The following is a 17,699-nucleotide window of genomic DNA, read 5'->3' on the forward strand; positions in this document are numbered from 1 at the left end:
AGATAAGCTAGATAACTGGGATCTTCTAAAAATCAAACACTTATGCTCTTCAAAAGACTTCACCAAAAGAGGAAAAAGAGAACCTACAGACTGGGAAAAAATTTTTGGACAGTACAAGTCAGCAAAAGTCTAATCTCCATAATCTACAAGAAAATCCAACACTTCTACAACAAAAAGACAAATAATCCTATTAAAAAATGGGCAAAAGAAATGAACAGACACTTCACAAAGAAGACATTCAGATGGCTAACAGACACATGAGGAAACGCGATCACTAGCCATTAGAGAAATGCAGATTAAACTCACAATGAGATACCATCTCACCCCGGTATTACTGGCATGAATGAACAACACTGGAAATAACAAATGTTGGAGGGGCTGCGGGGAGATCGGAACTCTTATGTACTGGTGGTGGGAATGCAAAATGATACAACCATTTTGGAAAATGATATGGCGCTTCCTCAGCAAGCTAGAAATAGACATATCATTCGATCCAGCAATCCCACTCCTAGGAATATATCCTAGAGAAATGAGTTGTCACTCGAATAGACATATGCACACCTATGTTAATGGTAGCATTGTTCACAATAGCAAAATGACCAAAACAACCTAGATTCCCATCAACAGATGAATGGATAAACCAACTATTGTACATACACACAATGGAGTACTATGCAATGAGGAAGAACAACGATGAATCTGTGAAGCATCTCATAACGTGGATGAAACTGGAGGACATTATGCTGAGTGAAATAAGTCAATCACAAAGGCAAAGATTGTATGAGACTTCTATTATAAAAACCCATGAAAAAGTTCACACACAAAATGTAACAATCTCTGTTGGTTACCAGGGATGGGGGGAATACTAAATAGGCAATAGATAAGTGGTATGTTGGGTGAAGGTGAAGGGTGAGACAGTACACAATACAGGGAAAACCAGCACAGCTTGTACAAGGAAAGGTCACGGAAGCTCCATAGACACGTTCAAACTTCCTGAGGGAGTGAATTACTGGGTGGAGGGCTGTTGGGACCATGGTCTCGGGAACATCTAGCTCAGTTGGCATAACACAGTTTATAAAGACAATGTTCTACATTCTACGTTGGTGAGTAGCGTCTGGGGTCTTAAAAGCTTGTGAGCGGCCATCTAAGATACTCCACTGGTCTCATCCCTTCGGGAGCAAGGGAGAATGAAGAGAACAGGATACAAGGGAAAGATTAGTCCGAAGGACTAATGGACCACAGCTACCAAGGCCTGCACCGGACTGAGTCCAGTACAGCTAGATGGCGCCCAGCTACCACCGCTGACTGCTCTGACCAGGATCACAACAGAGGGTTCTGGACAGAGCTGGAGAAGGATGTAGAACAAAATTCTAACTCACAAAAAAAAAAAAGACCAGATTTACTGGCCTAAAGGAGACTGGAGAAACCCCAAGAGTATGGCCCCCAGACACCCTTTTAGCTCAGTGGTGAAGTCATCTCCGAGGTTCACCGTTCAGCCTGGGAGTGGACAGCCCCATAAAAGCAAATGGGGCTAATGAGGTACAGCAGTCCAGGGACAAGGGCCGGAAGGCAGAAGGGGACAAGGAAGCTGGTAGGGAACCGAAGGTTGAGTAAGAATAGTGTTGATGTGTTGTGAGGTTGTGTTGTGAGGTTGTTAACCGTTGTCATAGGGCAACATGTGTACTAACTGTTAAATGAGAAACTATTTTGTTCTGTAAACCTTCATCTAAAGTGAGGATAGAAACACAATTGGAAGAGCGTAGTCGATGTCATTGAACTGTGTATGTAGAAATTTTTCAAATGGTGTATCTTTGGCTATGTATATTTTCACCAAAAAAAAAATGTCGAGAAGGGAAAGGGTTTACATGTTGTGGGGTTGTTAACCAATGTCATAAAACAATATGTGTAGTACTGTTTCATGAGAAAGTATTCTGTAGGCTTTCACCTGAAGTGCAATGAAAAAAAAAAAAGACTTTATCAAAAAAGTGAAAAGACAACCTACAGATTGGGAAAAATTTTCCAGGAACCAAATATCTGATAAGGGTCTAATATCCAAAATATATTAACAAATCTATAACAGAAAGATGAACAACCCAATTTAAAATAAGTAATTAAATACTGGCAATGATACGGAAAAATTGGAACTTTTATCCATTTGTTACTGGGAAGGCAAACTGGTACAGCAACTATGGAAAACAGCTTGGAAATTTCTCAAAAAGTTAAGCCAGACTACCCTATGAGCCAGCAATTCCACTCGTAGGTATATAACCAAGAGACTTTAAAGTAGTGAAGGAAACAGACACGTACACCAATATTCATGGCAGCACTGTTCAGAAAAGCTAAAATTTGAAAACAACCTAAATGTGACTGAACAGATGAATAGAACAACAAAGTGTGCCACCTACATAGAATGCAATAGTACTCAGCCATAGAGAGAAATAATCTTGAAACATTCTGTCCAGGTATGGACCAGTAGCTTGCAGTTTGCCTCCAAAATTGGAGGGTGCCGCGAGAGCAAAGAGGCAGGCAACTCCAGTATGACTGTGAAGGAATTTTATTAGGTAGACTTAGCGTATGAGGGGGTCCCTGTTAGCTGCAGGACCAAAGCAGATGTCTGCACCCTGCAGTGGGAGGGCAGAGGTTTTATAGTGGCAGTGGACAGTAATGGCTACCTGCCAGGGATTTACATAAGGAAGACTCAGGAAATAGTAATGAGGTAGTGGACCACATGAGGGCACTCACATTCAGCCTTGCAAAGCCTGTTTCCCCTTCAGTCCACTCTCCAGTCCAGTTCTCACAATCTGGCATGCTCCCCTTCTTGTGCCGCAGTCTGAGGGACCCTGTTCCTTCCCTGATGGGAAAAGATGGAGAAGTGGGGTTGGCCAGATGCCACATGGTGTCCACGCATATGCAAGAGAAAGTTACTGTATGCCCAGAACAGTGGGAAGGTTTCTCTGATAAGGAGAAGAAACTGGGAGAGAGAAGACGACCCAATTCCCAGCCTCCTTATCAGAGAATGCTCTGGGCCCAAGTCCTTTACTTTAGGGATCCTGGACGGGAAGTATAAAGGCAGACCATTACCCCAACATGCTACAATATGGATAAACCTTGAAAACATTATGCTGAGTGAAACAAGTCAATCACAAAAGGACAAATACTATCTCATTTATATTAAATAACAAGAAAAGGTAAATGTACAGAGACTAAAGGAGTCATTCTATAGGAAGCAGTGAGTGACTGATTATGGTGATGGGAAATTTGGCAATGATAATGGGTGGTGGTTGCACAGCATGATCAATGTGATTGATATCACAAAACAGTACACTTGAAAAATGTTGACTTCTCAAATGTTATACATATGTATATTTTATATATTTTTATTGATTTAGGTGGAAGTTTACATAGCAAATTAGTTTCTCACTAAACAGTTAATACACATTATTTTGTGACATTGGTTGCCAACCCCGTGATGTGTCAGCACTCTCCCCTTCTGCACCCTAGGTTCCCTGTTAGAGACTATATCCTTCTCCCCATTAGCCAGGACAAAGTCTTAATAGCCTCCCAGAACTGTGAGTATGGCCAGGAAATGTAACATCCAGAGATGGGGAGAAAAGATCTACAAATGACATACCTGATAAAGAACTTGTGTCCAAATGTACACAGGACTCTTAAAACTAAAATAACAAAACAAGCAACTCAATTGAAAAACTGCATAAAAGATCCTAACAGATGCTCCATCAAAGAAAATATATGAATAGCAAATGAGTATATAGATTCACATTGTTAGTCTTTAAAGAAATGCAAATTCAAATCACAATAAAACATCACTAACACCCAATACAAACCTGTTACCATCAGTTCAAACTTATAGCAACCCAGTATCACCACACACCTATTAATAATTACTAAATACCAACATCTCCAAATGCTGATGATGATGAAGAGCAACAAGAACCTTATTCAGTGGTTGGAATGCAAAATAGTACAGCCGCTTTGGAAATTTGCCGTTTTTTATAGTTAAACATACACTTGTTACATGACTCATCCATTCCACTCCAAGATATTTACTCAAGTGAACGGAAAATTTATGTTTATACAAAATTCTGTATGCAAATGTTTATAGCAACTTCATTCCTAATCATCAAAACTAAAACAATCAACATGTCCTTCAAGAAGTGAGTGAATTAACATACGTTGGTGCATGATTACAATGGAATACTACTTAGCAATAAAGAGAACACAGTTTACACAAGCACTGACATGAATCTTAAATGCATTTTTGTAAGGATGTACATATTTTGTAGTTCCATTTATACAACATTCTAGAAAAAGGAAAACTATAGGGATAGAGGAAACCCTGGTGGTGTAGTAAAGTGCTATGGCTGCTAACCAAAAGGTCAGCAGTTCCAATCCATCAGGCGTTTCTTGGGAACTCTATGGTGCAGTTCTACTCTGTCCTGTAGGGTCACTATGAGTTGGTATGGACTCAACGGCAACGGATATAGGGATAGAAAACAGATCAGGGATGGAGGAGGGGTTGACTACAATGGTGCCACACAAGGGCACTTTAAGGTGACAGAACTGTTTTGTATGGTGCTATCTTGATGTTTACATGACTAATTTTTTTGTCAAAACCATAGTATTATACATTACAAAGAACTATTATGTGCAAATTAAAAAAATTATCCAGGGTATTTGTGAATCTCAGGATGGAAATTAGACTGTGACAGTTGAATCTAATTGTATTACAGATGTCTGATATTATCTCTCTCACACTGGTTAGGGAGAAGGCGGCTGTCCTAAAGAACTTCGGAAACCATGTGTTCTTCTGGAAACTGTAAGGCCGAATACAAAAAGAGCTGTACAGAAACACGGAGCTTTGTTGTTAAGTCCTGTCGAGTCGGTTCCGACTGATCAACCCTATGTACAACAGAACAAAACACTGCCTGGTCCTGCGCCACCCTCACAATCATTGCTATGCTTGGGCCTATTGTTGCAGCCAGTGTGTCAGTCCATGTCGTTTAGAGTCTCATTTTCGCTGACCTACTTTACCAAGCATGATGTCCTTCTCCAGGGACTGGTCCCTCCTGATAACATGTCCAAAGTATGTGAGACGAAGTCTTGCCATCTTTGCTTCTAAGGAGCAATCTGGCTGTACTTCTTCCAAGTCAGATTTGTTCTTCCGGCCGTCTATGGTATATTCAATATTCTTTGCAAACATCATAATTCAAAGGCTTCTTCATTCTTGTTTATTGTCCAGCTCTCACATGCATATGAGATGATGGAAAACACCATGGCTTGGGTCAGGCACACGTTGGTCTTTGTTTTCTTTTTTGGACAAAAAAAGGTTTTTGTGAAATTATAACTATTGATTCAGGGATGAGAAAAGGACATATGAATTATCTCAGAGAACACATGATTTTTTAAAGAGCAAATAAGGCTGTTTCTCAGGGTAAGATATCTTAACAGGTTCATTAAAAACCCAGGGTTTTTTCTATTTAGTGAGTGCTCACCACATCAGGATTTCCTTTTCTGTAGTGAAAAACAGAGCGAAGTACTGAGATTTATTAAAGGGCTCCAAAACGTAAGCATCCTTCTAGGAATTTGGAGGTATAAAAAGAAATTGTATGTTATATCTGAAAGTTGAAAGTATGTAGTGGGGATAAAAATTAACATTTTGCTTGTGATACTATTTTTAATGAATAATGCTTCATTCAAAATGAGACGTGTCTCCTCCAGGTAGGTGAGGGAGTCTTTAAACTGATCCAAAATCAGTACCACCACAAACACAGAGTCCCATTCCCAGAGCCTCTGCCTTAGGCCGTCTTCCTGGGTCTTAGTCACATGCTGTCTTTCCTGGTCTCATGAGAGCTGAGCTCTTCCTTGGAAAGGCCTGGCAGTGAGGATGTGATGTCACTAGACCTGAGCTCATCTTTGTCAGACCTGGCAGTGAGGATGAGATGCATTAGAGCTGAGATACATCCTTGGAAAAGCCTGGTAGTGAGGATGTGATGTCACTAGAGCTGAGATACGTCTTTGTCAGGCCTAGCCGCACATTAGTCTTTAAAGTGGTATCTTTGCTTTTGAAGTCTTTAAAGAGGTCTTTTGCAGATTTGCCCAATGCAGTGCGTCATTTAATTTCTTGACTGATGCTTCCATGGGCGTTGATTGTGGATTTAAGTAAAATGAAATCCTTGACAACTTTATTCGCGTCATTTATCATGATATTGCTTATTGGTCCAGTTGTGATAATTTCTGTTTTTTATGTTGAGGTGTAATCCATACTGAAGGCTTTGGTCTTTGATCTTGATGAGTAATTGCTTCAAGCCCTCTTCATTTCCAGCAAGCAAGGTTGTGTCATCTGCATAACTCAGGTTGTTAATGAATCTTCTTCCTGTCCTGATGCCGTGTTCTTCTTCATATACTCCGGCTTCTTGGATAATTTGATCATACAGATTAAGTATGGTGAAAGGATACAACCCTGACACACACCTTTCTTGACTTTAAACCGTGGAGTATCCTATTGTGTTCAAATGACTGTCTCTTGGTCTATATATAGGTTCTTCATGAGCACAGTTAAGTGTTCTGGAATTCCCATTCATTGCAATGTTATCTGTAATTTGTTATGAGCCACACAGTGGAATGCCTTCGCATAGTCAATGAAGCACAGGTAAACATCTTTCTGGTATTCTCTGCTTTCAGCCATGATACATTTGACATCAGCTATGATATCCCTTGTTCCACGTCCTCTTCTGAATCCGGCTTGAATTTCTGGCAGCTCCCTTTCCATGTACTGCTGTAACCACTTTTGAATGATCTTCAGCAAAAGTTTACATGTGTGCGATATTAATGATACTGTTGGACAATTTTCGCATTCTGTTGGATCACCTTTCTTTGGAATGGGTACAGATATGGATCTCTTCCAGTTGGTTAGGTAGCTGTCTTCCAAATTTTTTTACACAGATGAGTGAGCACTTTCAGGGCTTTATCTGTTGAAACATATCAATTGGTATTCTGTCAATTCCTGGAGCCTTGTTTTTTGCTTCTGCATTCAGTGCAGCTTGGACCTCTTCCTTCAATACCATTGGTTCTTGATCATATGCAATATCCTGAAATGGTTGTAGGTCAACCAATTATTTTTGGTACAGTGACTGTATTCCTTCCATCTTCTTTTGATGCTTCCTGCATCGTTTAATATTTTCTCCATAGAATCCTTCATTATTGCAACTCAAGGCTTGAATATATTCTTTAGTTCTTTCAGCTTAAGAAATGCCAAGAGTGTTCTTCCTTTTTGGTTGTTTATCTCCAGGTCTTTCCACATGTCAGTAGGATACTTTTGTTTTCTCGAGCTGCCCTTTGAAATTTTCTGTTCAGCTATTGTACTTCATCATTTTTTCCTTTCACCGTATTTACTCTGCGTTCAAAGGCAGCTTTCAGAGTCTTTTCTGACATCCATTTTTGTCTTTTCTTTCTTTCGTTTTTAATGGCTTCTTGCTTTTTTCGCGTATGATGTCCTTGAAGTAATTCCACGATTTGTCTGGTCTTCGATCATTAGTTTTCCACACACAAATCTATTCTTGAGATGGTCTCCAAATTCAGATGGAATGTACTCAAGGTTGTACTTTACCTCTCACGAAATTGTTCTAATTTTCTTCAACTTGAACTTGCATAGGAGCAATTGATGTCTGGCCTTGTTCTGACTGATGATATTGGGTTTTTCCATTGTCTCTTTCCACAGATGTAGTTGATTTGATTCCTTTATATTCCATCCAGTGAGGTCCACGTGTATAGTTGCTGTTTATGTTGTTGAGAAAAGGTATTACATTGAAGAAGTTGTTGGTCTTACAATATTCTATCATGCGATCTCTGGCATTGCTTCTGTCACCAAGGCCATATTTTCCAACGACCAATCCTTCTTTGTTTTCAACTTTCACATTCTCATCACCAATAATTATCAATGTATCTTGATTGCATATTTGATCAATTTCAGACTGCCTAAGTGGGTAAAAATTTTCAATTTCTTCATTTTTGGCCTCAGTAGTTGGTGCGTAAATTTGAGTAATAGTTGCATTAACTGGTCTTCGTTGTTGGCGTATGGATATTATCCTTTCATTGACAGTGTTGTACTTCAGGATAATTAAGAATAAAAAAGATAAAATTTTATTTTCTTGTTAACGTTCTTCCCTTTTTTATACATTGGAGTTTCTTACCTGTATCAGCTTCCTTCTCTTCTATGAAGAATTTCCTTTAACGTATCTTGCTAGACATATATACTGGCAAGAAATTCCTTCAAAATAGGTTTGTCTGAGAATGTCTATAGTTTTACAGGAAAATCTTGCTGTATGCAGAATTCCATTTTGGTGGTTTTTTGTTTTTGTTTTTTTGGTCATTATTTTACTATCTTCTTGATTCTGTGGCTTCTGAAGGCCAGTCTACTGTACTTTGTAATCTTGCTGCTGTGTAGGTGAGGTGTGTTTTCTCCTCTGGCATCTTTCAGTATATAGTTTCTTTGATTTTACGTAGTTCAAATATGATAGTGTATAGATTTTTGCATTTATCCTGTTCATTGATGTCTGAACTCATTTCTATGGTTTGGTATCTATCATTAATTTTGTAAAATTATCAGTCATTTATTCAAATTTTTAGTTTTTCTCTTCTACTTCTGGTATTCTCATTACATGTTATACCTTTTGTTTCACAGTTCTTGGATATTCTCCTCCTCCCTTTTTTTCATTTTTTCTCTCCGCATTTCCGTTTTGGATGTCCCTCGACCTATTTTTAAGCTATTCCCTTAGCCATGTTCAATCTATTGCTGATGTCATTAAAAACATACCTCATTTTATTGCTTTTGATTTCTAGGATTTTCTTTTGATTTTTATTAACAGTTTCCATCTCTCTGCTGACATTACTCATCTGGTTATTGCATGTGGTGCACATTTTCCATTGCAGCTTTATCATATGAATAATAGTTTACACTTCCAGTGTAATAATTCCAAAATCACTTCCGTATGTGAATCTGATTGTCAAGCTTGCTTTGTTAGTACAAAGTGAAAAGCTGTAAGTCCTTTAGTGATTCCCAGTTATTAATTTCTTGTCCCCCCACATCAGTTTATTGTACTCTGGGGGCTTGTGTGTTGCTGTGATGCTGGAAGCTATGCCACCGGTATTCAGATAGCAGGGTCACTCATGTTGCACAGGTTTCAGCTGAGCTTCAGACTGACAGACTAGGAAGAAGGACCCATAGTCTACTTCTGAAAACCTTATGAACAGCAGTGGAACATTGTCTGATATAGTGCAGATGAGCCCCCAAGGTTGGAAGTCACTCAGATATGACTGGAGAAGAGCTACCTCCTCAAAGTAGTCAATGAAGTGGATGGAGTCAAGCTTTTGGACCATCATTTGCTGATGTGGCATGACTCAAAACGAGAATATCTGCAAACATCCATTAATAATCAGAAAGTGGAAAGTAGGAATTATGAATCTAGGAAAATTGGAAATCGTCAAAAATGAAATGGAATGCGTAAACATCAATATCCTAGGCATTAGTGAGCTGAAATGGACTGGTATTGGAATTTTGAATCAGACATTCATATGTTCTACTATGCCAAGAATGACAACTTGAAGAGGAATGGTGTTGCATTCATTGTCAAAAAGAACATTTCAAGATCTATCCTCAAGTACAGCTCTGCTAGTGGTGGATACACCTACAGGGAAGACCAGTTAATACAACTGTTACTCAAATTTACACAATAAGCACTAAAGCCAAAAATGAAGAAATTGAAGATTTCTACCAACTTCTGCAATCTGAAATTGATCAAACATGTAATCAGAACGCGTTGATAATTACTGATGATTAGAATGTAAAAGCGGGAAACGAGGATTTGTAGTTGGAAAATATGGCCTTAGAGATACAAACGATACCAGAGATTGCATGATTGAATTTTGCAAGACAAAGATTTTTTCATTATAAATAGCTTTCTTCAACAACATGAAGGGCAACTATACACATGAAATATGGGAATGAAAGTGACTACATCTGTGGAAAGAAACGATACAAAAGCTCAGTATCATCATCAGAACAAGGCCAGAGGCCGACTGTGGAACAGCCCATCAATTGCTCATATGTAAGTTCAAGTTAAACCTGAAGAAAATTAGAAGAATTTCATGAGAGCCAAAGTACGACCTTGAGTATATCCCATCTGAATTTAGAGACCATCGCAAGAATAGATTTGACTCATTGACGCTAATGACCAAAGACCAGATGAGTTGTGGGATGACATCAAGCATATCATGAATGAAGAAAATAAAAGGTGATTAAAAAGACAGGAAAGAAAACACCAAAATGAATGTCAGAAGAGACTCTGAAACTTGCTCTTCAACATCGAGTAGCTAAAGCAAAGGGAAAAAAATGAAGTAAAAGAGGTGAACAGAAGATTTCAAAGAGTGGCTCGAGAAGACAAACCAGATTATTATAATGACTTGTGCAAAGAGCTGGAGATAGAAAACCAAAAGGAAATAACACGCTCTGCATTTCTCAAGCTGAAAGAACTGAAGAAAAAATTCAAGCCTCGAATTGCAACAGTGAAGGATTCTATGGGGAAAATATTAAATGATGCAGGAAGCATCAAAAGAAGATGGAAGGAATACACAGAGTCATTATACCAAAAAGAATTGGTTGACATTTAACCATTTCAGGAAGTAGCATATGATCAGGAACCAATGGTACTGAAGGAAGAAGTCCAAGCTGCACTGAAGGAATTGGCAAGAAACAATGCTCCAGGAATTGATGGAATATCAATTGAGATATTCCAGCAAATGGATGCAGCGCTGGAAGTGCTCACTCACCTGTGCCAAGAAATCTGGACGACAGCTACCTGGCCAACCAACTGGAGAAGATCCATATTTATGTCTATTCCCAAGAAAGGTGATCAAACTGAATGCAGAAATTATCGAACAATATCAATATCACACACAAGTAAAATTTTGCTGAAGATCATTCAAAAGCGGCCGCGGCAGTATATCGACAGAACTGCCAGAAATTCAGGCCGACTTCATAAGAGGATGTGCAACCAGGGATATCATTGCTGATGTCAGATGGATCCTGGCTTAAAGCAGAAAATACCAGAAAGATGTTTACGTGTGTTTTATTGACTATGTAAAGGCACTCCACTATGTGGATCACAACAAATTATGGATAACACTGTGAAGGATAGGAATTCCAGAATAATTCATTACGCTCATGAAGAACCTGTACATAATTTAAGAGACAGTTGTTCAGACAGAACAAAAGGGATACTGCATGGTGTAAAGTCAGGAAAGGTGTTCATCAGGGTTGTATCCTTTCACCATATCTATTCAGTCTATATGCTGAGCAGATAATCTGAGAAGCTGGAGTCTATAAAGAAGAACGGGGCATCAGGATTGGAGAAAGACTCATTAACAACCTGTGTTATGCAGATGATACAAACTTGTTTGCTGAAAGTGAAGAGGACTGGAAGCACTTACTGATGAAAATCAAAGATCACAGCCTTCAGTATGGATTACACCTCAACGTAAGAAAGCAAAAATCCTCACGACTGGACCAATAAGCAACATCATGATAAATGGAAAAAAGAATGAACTTGTCAAGGATTTCACTTTACTTGGATCTACAATCATCACCCATGGAGGCAGCAGTCAAGAAATCACAAGATGCATGACATTGGGCAAATCTGCTGCAAAAGACCTCTAAAGTGTTGAAAAGCAAAGATGTCACCTTGAAGACTAAGGTGTGCTTGACCCAAACGATAGTATTTTCAGTTACGTCATATTCACGCAAAAGCTGGACAGTAAGGAGACTGAAGAATTGACGTCTTCAAATTGTGTTAGCAAAGAATGTTGAATATACCATAGACTGCCAAGAGAACGAACAAATCTGTCTTGGAAAAAGTACAACTAGAATGCTCCTTAGTAGCAAGGATGGGAAAGACTATATCTTACATACTTTGGCCATGTTGTTAGGAAGGATCAGTCCCTGGAGAAGTACATCATGCTTAGTAAAGTACAGGGTCAGTGAAAAAGAGGAAGACCCTCAGTGAGATGGATTCATATAGTGGCTGCAACAATGGGCTCAAGCATAACAGTGATTGTGGGCATGATGCAGGACTGGGTATCTCAATCTGCTTGCACCCTTTGCTTCATTTGTTGAGTGTTCTGATAGGTCTTACAGAAGGGGGTGATTTTTTTTCCACAAGGAAATGACCTAAATGTGGAAATAGATATTTCATTGGCCTAGGATTTCTTTCCCTTCTGCTATGCGTTCTAGCTGTTCTGTATCATAAGTATAGATATGAATAAGACTGGAATTGATCAAACTGGAGAGATAAGCTCAGTGTGTTAGAAATATTGTTAAATCTATGAAATAAGATACTGTTAGGAGATAAATGCAAACAGTAAAGGGATGAGCCTAATGTTCAAACTCTGAAGGGAACACCAAATGATGTGAGATCTCTATAAATTCTTGGTTCCTGAGAACTGTCTGCCTCACCCATCCTTTTGCACACATTGGAGAATGTGGTACCTTGCTTATCCAGAATATATATGATGTTTTAGGACTCAGTGGTATTCGAAGATGTGGCCATGGACTTTACTCAGGAAGAGTGGGCTTTGTTGGATTTTTCTCAGAGGAAACTCTACAAAGATGTAATGGTGGAAACCTTCAGGAACCTGGATTCAGGTAAGAATGGATTCATTATTCTTATTTAGTTCTTTAAGATAAATATATTATTCTCTTTGACCTTATAGAATTTGGATTGAGGAATAGGAATATATTGGCAAACAGACGTTTTCACTGCCCTCTTGGAGCTTAGATTCTAGCAGTTTCCCCATAAAAGTAAAAATCTTATGTATTAAACTTCTCTTTTTTCTCTGGTGGTTAAAATCTTGATACTCTGTAAGTGCTTAAGCGTGAGCATTAGCTGCAGTGGTCAGTTTTGGGGCAATGAAAGATTTGTGCATTAATACCATGTTAAAGTTTTACTATGTAACCAATTTGATACGATTATTTTTCTGTGTTGGACCTCTTTAGAGTTTTACTGTGTATATTACCATTTGACATGATTATTTTTCTGCGAATAAAACCACAACTGTCTTATTTCTAGAGACCCTAGAGACGGAAGCATTGGCACAATTTGCCCCTCTGTCTGCCCTAATGATCTTTCCTGATTAGCAGCATATCAGCCACCGTATTTTTTCTTTGAAGCAAGAGAAAGATATGAGAGTGGAGATAGGACTTATTTGACCCCCAACGTGCCTGGGAGCAAAGGAAGGCAAGAATACTTTGAAGGAACAGCCCTACTGGGTGGCATTACATTAGAAGAAATCAACTCAAAAAAGTCTCTTTTGCTTTGAAGGGGCTGAACTTCCACACATATGTGAGCTCACTTTTTTTATTTTTCATCAATCCTCTTATGTCTTCTGTGTTTCCGGGAAAAGACCTTCCTCATTTCCTCTTTTAAAATTACCGTTACACACTTCCATTGTTTGCAAAACCTTTTTGTTTTGTTGTCCTAATATCACCCTAGTTTAGTCACTAACAGGAGACCTGATGGCACAGTGGTTAAGGCTTTTGGCTCCTGAGAAGTTGCAGTTCAAACCTATGAGCTTCTCCACAGGAGAAAGATGTGGCAGTCTGCTTCCATAGTAATTACAGCCTTGGAAACCCTATGGGGCAGCTACTGTATCCTATAAGATTGCTGTGAGTCAAAATTGACTCAACGCCAGTGGTGTTTGGCTTGGTTTCTACTCACTGTCTTTGTCTTCTAGTGCTGCTATAACAGAAATAACAAGTGGATGGCTTTAACAGACAAGTTTATTTCCTCACAGAAAAGTAGGCTAAAAGTCCAAATTCAGGGTGTCAGCTCCAGGGGAAGTCTTTCTGTCTCCATCGGCCTTCTCATCATCAGTCTTTCCCCTGACTGGGAGTTTCTCCGCGCAGGGACCCTGGGTTCAAAGGATGCGCTCTTCTCCTGGTACTGCTTTCTTGGTGGTATGAGGTCCCCAACTCAGCTTGCTTCCCTTTCATCTCTTGAGAGATAAAAAGGTGGTGCAGGCCACACCCGAGGGAAACTCACTTTACATTCGATCAGGATGTGACCTGGGTAAGGGTGGAGTTGCAATCCCACCCAAAGCCTCTTTAATATAAAATTACTATTATAAAATTGACGGCAACCACACAATACTGGGACTCATGGCGTAGCCAAACTGATACACACATTTTTGGGGGAACATAATTTAATCCATGACCCCCACCATCACTCTCAATCATCATGGAATTATTTCCTAGTAAATTTCTTACTCTTTCGACCTTTATCAAAATCTTGGAAGAGCCAGCTGCTGCAGTCTTTCTTTCCTCACAGGTGCCTTGTTCCTCATAATATTTTCTTACTGTTTTGTTTCATATTATGAACTACGAAACCACTTAAAATTATTGTGTCAGTTTCTCATCAGGATAATAATGGACAAAAGTTATCCATTGAACACATAATAGTGCGATTCATGGAGAATGATTCCTGCTCGCCTGTGGTAGGAGAAATCTGTGAATTCCTTGACTATGAAAATCAGCACAAAAACCAGGAAAGGCGTTTCAGGTATCATACATGTGACAGTAAGCAATGCCTTAGGAGACAGTCTTAATGTGTCAAGACATTTTTGTGCGTGTAGATGTGTGTGTAGAACTTTAAAATTATGAGTTCACCTTATTTTCACAATATTTCCATAAATGTCTATCAGATATTGAGTATTTGAGGCATGTTTTACCTGTATACAATTATCATAAAGCCCCATTATTTATAAACTGAAAGTAATAGTAACATTCTGAGATGGTTGAACCTATGCAACATGAGACAATGCCGGGCAGAAAATGCATATTCAGTGTATGCTAATTATGAAGTGGTAAAGAAAAAATTAATTCTAACAACATACTCCCTGTTTTCAACAGAAAATATATGTTAGAGAGCCTCGGAGCAAGTAAACAAGATAAAGTAACGAAATATAAAGAAGGTAATCAGTGTGGAAAAACTTTCAGCCAGATTGAAAATCTTACTAGGCTCAAAAGAACTGCTGGAGTAAATGCTTCTGAATGTTCTGAGTGTGGAAAAGCCTTCAAGGATCATACATTTAAGCATCACATCAGCTCTCACACTGGATACAAAGCTTATTATTGTAAGGGATGTGAAGAAGCCTGCAGTTGGCCTTCTTTCATAAAACCTTATTTGAGAACACTTACTGGAGAGAAACTTTGTAAGGATTGTGGGGAGCCCTGTTGTTCCTCATCGCTAACTAAACATATAAGAACTCACAGTAGAGAGAGGCCTTATGAATGCAAGGAATGTAGTAAAGCTTTTAGTCAATCCTCAGACCTCATTACCCATATGAGAACTCACAGTGGAGAGAGGCCTTATGTATGTAAGGAATGTGGCAAAGCCTTTAGTTTTTCTTCAAGCCTCACTATCCATATAAGAACACACAGTAGAGAGAGGCCTTACGAATGTAAGGAATGTGGGAAAGCCTTTAGACATTCTTCAAACCTCACTATACACATGAGAACTCACAGTGGAGAGAGGCCTTATGAATGTAAGGCATGTGGGAAAGCCTTTAGTCGTTCCTCATTCCTCTGTAACCATATAAAGATTCACAGTGGACAGAGGCCTTATGAATGTAAGGAATGTGGGAAAGCATTTAAGCAGGCCTCATCCCTAATTCAACATAGAAGAACACACAGTGGAGAGAGGCCTTACGAATGTAAAGAATGTGGGAAAGCCTTTAGTCGGTCCTCACACCTCACTCAACATGAAAGAACACACAGTGGAGAGAGGCCTTATGAATGTAAGGAATGTGGGAAAGTCTTTGGTTGCCTCCCATACCTCACTAGACATATGAGAACTCACAGTGGAGAGAGGCCTTATGTATGTAATGAATGTGGGAAATCATATAGTCGGTCCTCAACTCTCTCTTATCATATAAGAACTCACACTGGAGAGAGGCCTTTTGCATGTAAGGAATGTGGGAAAGCCTTTACTTGTTTCTCACGCCTGACTGCACATGTACGAACTCACAGTGGAGAGAGGCCCTATGAATGTATTCAGTGTGGGAAAGCCTTTAGTTGTTTCTCACAGCTCACTAGGCATATGAGAACTCACAATGGAGAGAGGCCTTATGAATGTAAGGAATGTGGGAAAGCCTTTAGTCAGTCCTCAACCCTCTCTGGCCATATAAGAACTCACAGTGGAGAGAGGCCTTATGAATGTAAGGAATGTGGAAAAGCTTTTAATCATTCCTCATATCTCACTATACATAAAAGAGCTCACACTGGAGATAGACCTTATGTATGTAAGCAATGTGAGAAAGCCTTTAGTCGTTCCTCACAGCTCACTAGGCATATGAGAAGTCACAGTGGAGAGAGGCCTTATGAATGTTAGGAATATGGGAAAGCCTTTAGTCCTCAACCCTCTCTGGCCATGTAAGAACTCACAGTGGAGACAAGCTTTATGAATGTAAGGAATGTGGAAAAGCCTTGCCACTCCTCACATCTTACTGTACATAAAAGAGCTCACACTGGAGAGAGACCTTATGTATGTAAGGAATGTGGGAGAACCTTTAGGCAGTCGTCACACCTCACAACACATACAAGAATTCACAGTGGAGTGAGGCCTTTTGATTAAGAGAATGTGCAAAAAGCCTTTGCTATTCCTTCTTATCTCGAGGAACACAAAAGTCATGGTGGAGAGATATGAATGTAAAGATTGTGAAGAAGTCTTATTTTTCATGCCTTTCTAAACATATAAGAACTCACACTGGAGAGAGACTTCATGTACGTAAGGAATGAGAGAAACTCTTCAGTTCTCTTTCAGCCTTTTGGAGACATGTGGAAGGCTTACCAGAAAGAAAATACATGTGTAAGTAGTGTTGGAAAGCTTCAGTCATCCCTTATCTTTTTTAAAAACAAAAAATACATGGGATAGAAACCAAGTAATGTAAAAAAAGCTTTATGGGAAAGGTTTTGTTATGCCCCTCATACTATCCAAGATTGTGAAGATTCACACATATGGGAAAGCCTTAACTATACTTCTATTAAATACGTGATGTATCACATTTGAGGTAAGTCACATATATGTAAGGAACATGGAAACATCTACGAGTGTCCGGAATTCTTACAAAATGTAATTTATTACACTGTGGATTGACCCTATGAATGTAAAAGACAAGGGAAACCCTCATTGTCCATTCTTAGGACCCCTATGAGACATCACAGAGACTGTATTTGAAGCCAAAGCACCTTTTCAGTTGTAGCACATGGCTTTAAATAAGTATTAAAATGTCATTTAGTTTTTGTTATATTCAAATTTTCTTTACTACAAAATGTCATTAACCTATCGATATCTTGAGACGTGTTTTATGTTTAACAGGTGTGTTTTTAAAGTTTTTGTACTTCACATTCTAATGCAATACGTTCTCATAGAATATTTGATTTTAACAGTAAATCATGAGGAAAATCCATAAATAATTTAAATTCCCACCACAGTTGTTAGTTTGGGTATTTTTTTTAGCCTTTTTTGTATGAAAAGTAGCATTTTCTAAAAGATTCTGATTGTTATTGTATGTGCAGTGTTGTACCGAACATTTTACATAAGTTGCATTATTTTTTAAATTTAAAAATGATA

The 17,699-nt window shown here is 38.9% G+C and overlaps 1 protein-coding gene across 1 annotated transcript in view; it reads left to right on the forward strand.

The window, feature by feature from the left end:
* LOC101361290 (zinc finger protein 420-like) overlaps nucleotides 1–17,056 on the forward strand; it is a 27,292-nt gene extending 10,236 nt beyond the window's left edge. The window contains 5 exon segments of the mRNA XM_023738778.1: nucleotides 12,592–12,715; nucleotides 14,477–14,627; nucleotides 14,978–16,476; nucleotides 16,479–16,554; nucleotides 16,556–17,056. Coding sequence (XP_023594546.1) covers nucleotides 12,592–12,715; nucleotides 14,477–14,627; nucleotides 14,978–16,476; nucleotides 16,479–16,554; nucleotides 16,556–16,700 — 1,995 coding nt within the window. The 3' untranslated portion in view covers nucleotides 16,701–17,056.
* The last annotated feature ends 643 nt before the right edge of the window (nucleotides 17,057–17,699 follow it).

This window comes from Trichechus manatus, unplaced genomic scaffold (assembly GCF_000243295.1).
Source record: "Trichechus manatus latirostris isolate Lorelei unplaced genomic scaffold, TriManLat1.0 scaffold00122, whole genome shotgun sequence".
NCBI classification, from domain to species: domain Eukaryota; kingdom Metazoa; phylum Chordata; class Mammalia; order Sirenia; family Trichechidae; genus Trichechus; species Trichechus manatus.